The sequence below is a fragment of the Opisthorchis viverrini genome (assembly GCF_000715545.1).
Source record: "Opisthorchis viverrini unplaced genomic scaffold opera_v5_32, whole genome shotgun sequence".
NCBI lineage: Eukaryota > Metazoa > Platyhelminthes > Trematoda > Opisthorchiida > Opisthorchiidae > Opisthorchis > Opisthorchis viverrini.
The window spans coordinates 1,868,954-1,878,015 of record NW_008751687.1 but is presented as its reverse complement, the minus strand read 5'-3'; the positions used below and the strand labels follow the sequence as shown (position 1 = coordinate 1,878,015).

The window sequence follows — 9,062 nt, the reverse complement described above, 5'->3', positions numbered from 1 at the left end:
TGCGGTGCGCTCTATATTACTATATGGATCAGAAACCTGGCCGCTGCGCGCCGAGGACGTCAAAAGACTTTCAGTGTTTGACCATCGATGTCTTCGGAGCATTGCCCGAATCCGGTGGGAACACCGGATCAGCAATTCTGAAGTACGTCGAATGGTATTCGGGAGAAATAACTCATCCTCGATAGATGAACTGATCACACTGCACAGGTTGCGCTGGCTTGGCCACGTGCTGCGTATGCCAGTCGACCGACTTCCTCGAAGGGCTCTTTTCGCACAACCATGTGAAGGGTGGAAGAGAGCCAGAGGCGGCCAAACAATGACTTGGCAGCGAAGTGTGAAAGCCATTACCAGCAAACTCAGCTGCGCTGGTAGTTGTCGTCTTCCTGGATGGGGACCCCGAGACGGGCCACATCAATTCCTAGAGACATTATCAGACATGGCCCAGTCGCGCCCTCAATGGTGCTCGTGCATCAAAGCTATTGCCTTCAATACATAGCTCCTTTTCCAGCCCCCCACTTGACAGCCCACTGACAATGCTGGATTTATGCACCAAGTTACCAGCTCGCGCGTGCAATGCGCAGCTACCTACCCCCCACTCCAAATCATCGGTGAACGAAACTGCTGCAGCTGCAACCACTGTACGACGAGTACGCGGTTCTTACAGCTGACAATGATGATGATGATGAAATGATGATAAGTGGTAAATTATTCAAAATGGTCAAAACACTTAACAATTGAGTCCGATGATCCTAAAAAATCCTTCCGCGCGTATTATCAGTGCATGTCAAATCAAACTCCTATGCTCTTGTCCCTCATGATCATCACTAACAGTAACACATGCTTGCGCTTGACTGCCATACAACCACTAGGAAAGAGTTTTAGTAAAGAGCAGGAAAAAGAGGAAGGGGAGGAACTTAATGTGAAGGATGGCACCAGGGTAAACACTTATGAGCACTATTGGGACACCATCAGCGGGACTGGAACGGCGTCCATTGCGAACATTTCCCCGACTCAGTGCATAGCGGCAGGCGAACGCTAGATTGGCAGTCAGACAGGGAAATGACAGCATGCGTACCACTGTCCTGCAGGGTTTATAGGCACGTGCAGGCAGGGTCACGTGGGCTTCGGACAGAAGCGCAAATATCCCACAGCACTCAGTTTGACTGTAGCCACTTCCACTTCACTTTGCCGAATCATGACTTGTCCCCCGCGAACCTTTCGTCAACAGCCTGTTGGACCTGAAAACAATGTTTTCTTGGCTGCATGTGTAAAATATGTCCCAACCACCTTAACTTTAATCTGTTACTCTAAAGGTTTAGACTTGTTAGAAAGTGCTCAGATACACACCATTTCGCTGCATACTCGGTGGTTTAGATTGCTTCCGCCCTGTGGATCAGGCCAAGGGCTCGAAAGCGGATACCCTAAACGAGCCGCCGTTTCCGGTCAAAGCAGTCAAAAAGCGCTACTTTCCCGCGTGACGGAATGCCGAAAAAGGAAGGCTGGCTTCTGCAAGGAGAGAGGAAGTGGGTCTGACAGGCAAACTGTTATTGTGTGGCAGAGCTCACGTCAGGGGATAGGTTTCGTCGACCTCACTATAACCTCGCCGGCCAACTAAGGCAAGCTACGATAGTCGTTCTGGTCATACTTCCTATTTTCCACAAGAACGCCGACGTAAACACGAAGTTTAATTTGTGTTTGCGGATCACACCAACTAAATGCGGGTGGACGAATTTCCGATTTCAGCCGTTGAGGTCAAGGTTTGCCACAGTTATTAGCTCCTACGTCTTTACAATATCACATTTATACGGAGGAAAGCAGCAAGTCTAAGATCCACTATTATAATTGATCGGATCTGCATTTTCGCGTGGCTCTCTCTTCGCTTTGGGTGATTTCAGCAAGAGCTAGGAAACTTGCAAGGAGATACTAGCGCATTCTGGAGTCACATCAATGAACGAAAAGAGTTGAACAGCATTGGAAATTTCAATAAGCACGTGATCCAACGTTTTGGCGAGCACCACCATTAGAGAATTGATCACGGACACCTAATGAATTTCCATTTAGGTGATATTGGATATGAGTCATCTGCGTGATCACACGAAGTCACGGTTGCACGTGTAAAAGGGAGTGGGGAAGGGTGCGCAGGTCAATGGGTCACGGAGTAAAATGGATGACGTCAGTCAGTCGGCCAGCACAAGTTCAAAGGTTACATAAGTCCCGACAAATACACTCATTTGCATACCAGTTTAGTTTGCATGGGAGACTCATCTGAAGCCCAACTGAATCTGTCATTCATGATGTTTTTTCCAACTCACTTTTTCAAACTTAATATTATGTGAAATTAAATCGCAACAGGTCCACACATTAGAGTCGTAGAAACGATGGTACCATCACCAGTCAATGATGACGACACCACGAGGAGTCCATAAAACTACCGGGAACCATATGTAACTGGAGAACTCCGCCTCGCTTCTGTGGATTTGTTTTGCAACAGAAGTATCACTGCAACATTAGAAATCGCATTCTCAAGATGAATTGAGAAACGCACTTTGGTTTCAAACTGCTGTGCTGATCCCGCACCCCAACGTACATCTGTTGGATTCCTTGTTTATAGTTACGAATTGTTCCTTTGGAGTGGAAGTGCTTTGAGTCCCATTTTGACTCCATTAGGCTAATCCCTAGAGATTAGCCACAGCTTCAATCTTATTATTCCTTCAATCACCAACCACACGGTTTGCACAGTATTGATCGTACCCGAATGGCGTGCCTCATACCTGTCGGGAGATGCACCATTATTGTTACTAGTATTGTTGTTATTATTATTATCACATGGACACCAACCAATCAGAATCAAATGGCAATCATTCTCACACAAAATGAACAATCTACGCTCAGAACACATCACGCACAACACGCACATTTGTGAAGCAGTGCAGGTCGTTCAGTGGTTGGTAAGTTCAGACGTACTTCGTACAGGTCATGTCTGGTTCCGTCATGGTGAGCTAGTGTCGCTGGATCAGCGAGGCTCACAGGAACACATGAAAAAGATTAGTGCGCTCCCGCCCACTGGCGCATCAATAGCGTCAAATTGATTGGTTAAGCGTATGTGACGCAATCAGCAAACCCAACACAATATGAATTCAGTCGCGGAAATTTTCTGCTGCCACTGATTCGCGTCAATAAAGTTGTGCGCTATGCGAATAGTCCAAAAGGCCAGTCAACCATGTTCTGCATTTCAAAGCGTGAGAGTTACCACGGAGGACAACGACTGGAGTGAACACATTATCAATGAGGACGAACAAGTGCAGACAATTGTCTGGCTGACAATTTGCGGTCAGCTTCAACACAGCCAGAAGCGGGTTCTTTCTCGTCATACATCACAAAGAGCTACTCATCCTTCAAGCAAATTAGATTCGCTGCAAGAGTCAGCGTACTGGAGAGATTAGACCAGTCATCACCATCTAGAGGGCGCCTACAAACTGGATAAATCTGGGTAGGTTACTCTCATTGTGTCTCTAAATAAGAGCCATCCCAAGAGAATCTTTTTAGGGAACAAATTTTGCGATTCGGCTTTTTTGTGAACCCTGAAACCACCATTTCGGTAAGATCCGCTAAAAGACGAATAGGAAGCAAATTACTTACACAGAGTACTAAGCCCGGTACAAACAGAGCAGCCACCATATACGCGAGTGAAAATTATCATCGCTGCCCTTGCTTACATTCTGGTCGCGGCACGAAGCGAAATGAAGAGAGTTCTACTCATCCTCAATTAGCTATTGAGTTGCTGTTGGATGTGCCTGATCCAATTCGTTTGACCTGCTTGGTGAGGATAGGTTAATGTAAGTGAAGGCTTCTCCAGGGAACTGTTTCTCCCTATCGGATAGTAGCGAAATTGTACCTGAGGGAAACAGAAATCTTCGGGGGGACAGTTTTGTTAGCTATCACCGGATTTAGCGTACAGTTAGGAATGAAGAAGTTAACGGGAAAGGATTGGATGAAGGAATATTAGGATATCTGAACTATCAGCAATTGGTGCAAATTGAATACAAACGCATGCAGTCTCGCGTTGCATAGTGTATTTCGCGGAATACTGACAACAGAATGGTCACCTTTGCTTTAAGAATGAATTTATGTGTGAGCTAATAGTTATTAGAACGTGAAGTTTTCATGGCCCTACTTGATTTATCTTTGATGAAACTCTATTCAAAGCCAAATGTAATAGCTTCCGTAGATCAAATGCAGTTTCCTGTGCAAGGATCGAAGAAAAAACAGAGAGCACCGAAGTGTAAACAGAAAAAGTCGAACGGCTGACTTACTGGAGTCCCGTCACTCGATTGGACGGAGCTGGGCGTGCGCATCGACGTGTACTCTGATGCCATTGTGAACTTGGACAACAACTGCTGCTGCTGTTTCTGTTGCGTTTGCTGTTGGTGTTGTTGTTGCTGTTGTTGCATCTGTATCTGTTGTGCCGACTGACCAGTGCTGCTGTTTTGTTGTGTTTGCTGTTGGTGTTGTTGCTGTTGTTGCATCTGTATCTGTTGTGCCGACTGGCCAGTTGTGATGCTACCTCGGTAGCTAATAGGTGCAGGCGGCAGGGATGTACTGGTGGCCGCTGCGGATATGGTTGTTGTTGTGTTTGGGGGTGTGGATACTGGTGTATCTAAAGCACCTAAAGGAAAGGAAATGAATAGGCCGCTAAGGTTTTCCTCAAAGGAAAAGGAGGAATGGATAAGGAAACATGATCAAAAACATCTATGAGAAGACGGAGCACAGTCAGAGTGGAGTGAATGCTACAGACTGCGCAGTTTTGCTCTCTGCTGTTGCCGGTACACACTGTGAAGCTCTTGTGGCGAACAAATGAAATGATTTCAATCCCTATACTAACAGTGAAAGCATCGTATGGATGTACGGTCTGCTGAAGTTTCACACAAACTATCAGTCCTGTATTCTGAGACTACTAATAGTCTTGTTGTTGCTATTCTTGGTGGGCATCCGGAGATCCTATTTCGATGTCGAGAGGCGTCAGAAACAAATTGGGTTCTTGGAACGCCACATTAGCACACCTAATGCTTCATAAATTGGCATCAACCTGTTAACGTAAAACACGACAATATGTAGGCGAGTGTGAAGCCGCCTTCGGAGCTAGGTAACAAGGTGGTGGTTGGAAAACATACCTTCAACATGAAATGTACATAAAACACGGGTTTGTAGGTAACATACCTGCTGTAGAATGACGCTGCCCAGTCGGAAATCCTTTCGACAATCCAATCGTTTGCTGTGCTAAGGCAGCAACCGCAGCGACTGTGGCTTGTGATGCCCTTCCGTTTTTCGGGAAGGACCCGTCGGGGTTAGTTCCACTGGTTGGGGACGCATTACGACCTGACGAAATGCCGTGAGCAATGTTTGCTGATGAGGTTGGTGGGAGTGACGGGAGGGAATAAAATCCTGAGGCGGCGAGAGCAGCAAGCGCTTCGTTGAATCCCACTGAATTAGGGTTCAGTACGCCGAGCGGTGCGTTCGCCAACGATGACACCGAAGTTGGCGGGGTAGATGTCAACGAGACAATCGCGTTCAGATAGGCAGCTGCCGCAGCTGTGTTTGCAAATATCTGTTATGAATTGAAAAGGCACTGAAGTCAAAGAGATAACCGACTAGTTAGTCTTTACGGAGAAGAAGTAACATGAATACCTATGGCGTAATGATATTGGAAAGACGTACGTTTGAGCACCAGCTTTCTGTCTGGCCACAAGTGTTCCGCAGGCGAACAAGAATTTGTTGCAAATTTTGAAGAATATGAAGAAGATTGGCCTGTTTGTGAAATGTGTTATTCGTAAAACGTTCCTGATAAATGAGTGCACACAACTTGCCCGCCATTTCATATAAGAAAGTCTACAAACATCGAGACATGCACTCCGAAGGTTACCTTTCCTATCACATATTTCGATATTACTGTATGCGCTTGCAATTGGGAAAAGAGATGACTGATGTCACTGACTAATTGGATTGGAATTTTACACTTTAAATCCTTATATTATTCGTATGTGTATTTGTCTGACGAGACCATATACCGAAATCATACGGCAACATACGTGTGTCAAATTGTGCTGGAATTATGCAACAGATCGGAAGACAAGATTGGTATGTTGCACGGATACTACTGTGAACGTCATCACAAGATGCAATCCAATCAGGTGACAGCGTGTTCATAACGGGCATCGTTACGAGTTAGAGACGTTATCCACCTAATGCTCGTAGCATTTTGACTAAACAACCCTCTGGCACAACCATAAGAAATATCACTAAATATAGTGGTCAACGAGTCACTTGTCGTTGGTACCGACAAATGTAAGTTTCCTGTGAACGATCCCAAAATGATAAGAACAGATCTGGCATAGAACATACCAAACTCCGGCAAGCAAAGCCGTGAATCGCACAAGGGTACCACTTCTAGCCAAAAGGTCAAACAGCTGGTCCTCTTATGCGAACGGATAAAAGCATCTGTGCTCAACTTCAGTGCAAGCCCAAGATTTCCTAGAAATGATAAATTTTCACGTAACAGATTTGGCAGTGCATTTTAGTGTTAAATCCCCTGAGGAAAGTTAGCAGTCCCCCTCCAAGTGGATAGCTTGCTTATTTTAGTAACCGCGTTTCACTCAGAAATAGGCATTCCATCGAACCACAACTCCAATTGATTTCGTGAGATCACGGAAAGCTAATATGGCGTGCGACTGATTCTAGTAGTTAAGCATGTGCCTTTCCTCCATAATGATCTCGGAGCGACTGGAACTGATTAGAACAGAAATTCATGTCACTATCACAACCAATAAACCAACTGTCATATTCACATCGGGCCACAACTTCGGAGAGACTGAAAAAAGCCGCGTCACGCAGTTATTCACATACGATTAATTTTGTCAAATAGCTTCCGCATTCTAATTGAGGTGACCGTATTCTTACTGTGTGTAGCCCTCCACCATGCACGGCGATATTCCGAGGTTACTGTGTTCCTGCAGTCAGCGTTAACAAGCCAAGTGAATAAAAAAGATTAGTGAGTTGAATCGAACAAACCCCACTAACGGCACTGTTGTCAAGAAAGTGTTTTACGGTAGTCGAATTCTCCACTAGGATGCTACCTCTTACGGCATAGCCAACTTGATTTGACACAAGAAAGTGGTCTCTTTGGAGCTCACTACAAATCGGCGGCTTTGGAGCAGATCTTTCACCAGCCTTGTGATTCGAGATTAAGGTGTCTTCGTGCGTCGGTGGGTCATACATAGTACACCAATTACAACGGCCTATCCAAATATTTCAAGTGAGAACTGGTCAATATTTTGGAGGTACCAAAAAAAACAGGTGACTAAAACATCACCTGGAAACATGAGTTATGCAATTTCATACTTTCTTGGATTGAGGCATGAGGATTCCACGTAAGCAGAAGTGATTTTGGCTTAACAGCCCATCCTTGTTAACATCCGTTTCCTCCACCAATCCAGTTTAACCTTGTGGACCGTCATTAACCAGATCTTGTTGCAAATAAGGTTGGGATACTCAACTGTACTCGTTCGGCTACTGAAACAGAAAGAATCACCGAACCGAACTGACTATCCTATTAATGACTCGGAAAAGACCTTGTGATCACACTCGAACTGTTTCCTGCATTAGTCAGTGTCTAGGTGTCATGTCCTACAGCCAGTTAGGTTTATGGCAATAGCGATAGGGATGTGACAATACAAGTAAAACTGAATTCCGGGACGGGCCCCAATTAACACTTTTTTCAAATCGTGCAAAAGAAACAAGCGACTGACCGAATCTGTTGCGGCGCCTGTGCGCTGCTGAGCAGCAAGCGCTGCAGCTACAGCTGCTACAGCTGCAGCATGATTATTTGCCAACGTCGTGCACGGTAGTGATGCAACTCCCGATGACAAAGCGCTGCTGACCGATACCGGAACTTGGCTGGGCTTTGTCGCAGAGGAATAGACAGCGGCATTTTGAACTCCACGGTGTGGAGACGTTGATTCACGTGTCACAGCGTTCGAATAATGTGCGTGTAGAAGGTGTTGTGCAGGTAAGTTAACACAAGGTCCCATGATGCCAGCCCCGATACCAAACTGTTTGTTCTGCGGCAGGTGTGTTAACGGAGCAGTCTGGATGTGAGCAGGAGTTTGTGCACGGGGTGCATTATTGGACATGGCACCTCGGGTAGCATTACCCAAGCTGGTAGAGTTCAGACCAAACTGAGTGGCTGGCATACCTGCAAGCAAGGCCAGAGTTTCGCTAAGAACAATAGGGAATTTGGTGACCAGAACACATACTGTCGCTGTTTTTCCTTCAAGCTGGATTCTTCACTTCCTAGTTGCTTCCAACGCTGAAATAGCTCGTTTCTACGGGCTGTCAATTCCTTTATCTTCGCTCGAGTAGCCTGGAGCTTTCAAAACGAGTCAACTGTTCTCAAAGATGTGCTTACCTCTCCGCGTGTCTTTTCAAGGTCCTCCGCATCAAACTCAGCCTGCAGCTTACGCTCCTCTCGTTCTCGTCTAAGTTTTTTGAAGTGGTCGTCTTGCGCCTTTTCTATGAAACGAATGGATGCGAAATTGCCAAGTTATTATTACCTTCTAGCTCACGCTTTCGTTTGCTCATAATATAGCGCTTTAGCTTCTGATACATTGCTTGGTTCAACTTGTGGCGCTCAATGTTAACAGTATTGGGCATCTTGTCAGATGATTGCGTGATGTCGTTAAAATCAGATAGAGTGAAGAATCACCGCTATAGGGGACTGAAATTTGTGGAGCGTTAGCTAAGATCGAGGGAATTCGTAAAGTTAAACAATCACGAGGTCACATTGTTGTCAAAAAAGTCAACCGCAAAACATTTACTTGAGTTAGTGAACTCTGAGAATCAACGTAAGTATTCTACACCAGCGACTATTTCCAGCAGAAAAATGGCAGGAGGTATATACAGCTGCAAAAAAACGCCTGCCTCTTCGGTGTCGACTTGCGAGATCGAACCTCTACTTTACATTGTCAGAAATCTACGTCCAAGTACTAGCCGCCGGTCAGGGGATACCT

At 45.6% G+C, this 9,062-nt stretch overlaps 1 protein-coding gene across 1 annotated transcript in view; it reads right to left on the bottom strand.

Moving 5' to 3' along the window:
- The window catches only part of T265_02536 (hypothetical protein), a gene marked incomplete at both ends in the record, with an annotated part of 11,369 nt that extends 2,663 nt beyond the window's left edge, over nt 1-8,706 (bottom strand). Inside the window, 6 exons of the mRNA XM_009166799.1 lie at nt 4,314-4,666; nt 5,218-5,605; nt 7,803-8,271; nt 8,310-8,416; nt 8,462-8,565; nt 8,607-8,706. Coding sequence (XP_009165063.1) covers nt 4,314-4,666; nt 5,218-5,605; nt 7,803-8,271; nt 8,310-8,416; nt 8,462-8,565; nt 8,607-8,706 — 1,521 coding nt within the window. The remainder of the gene's footprint in view (nt 1-4,313; nt 4,667-5,217; nt 5,606-7,802; nt 8,272-8,309; nt 8,417-8,461; nt 8,566-8,606) is intronic.
- Nucleotides 8,707-9,062: the final 356 nt, after the last annotated feature.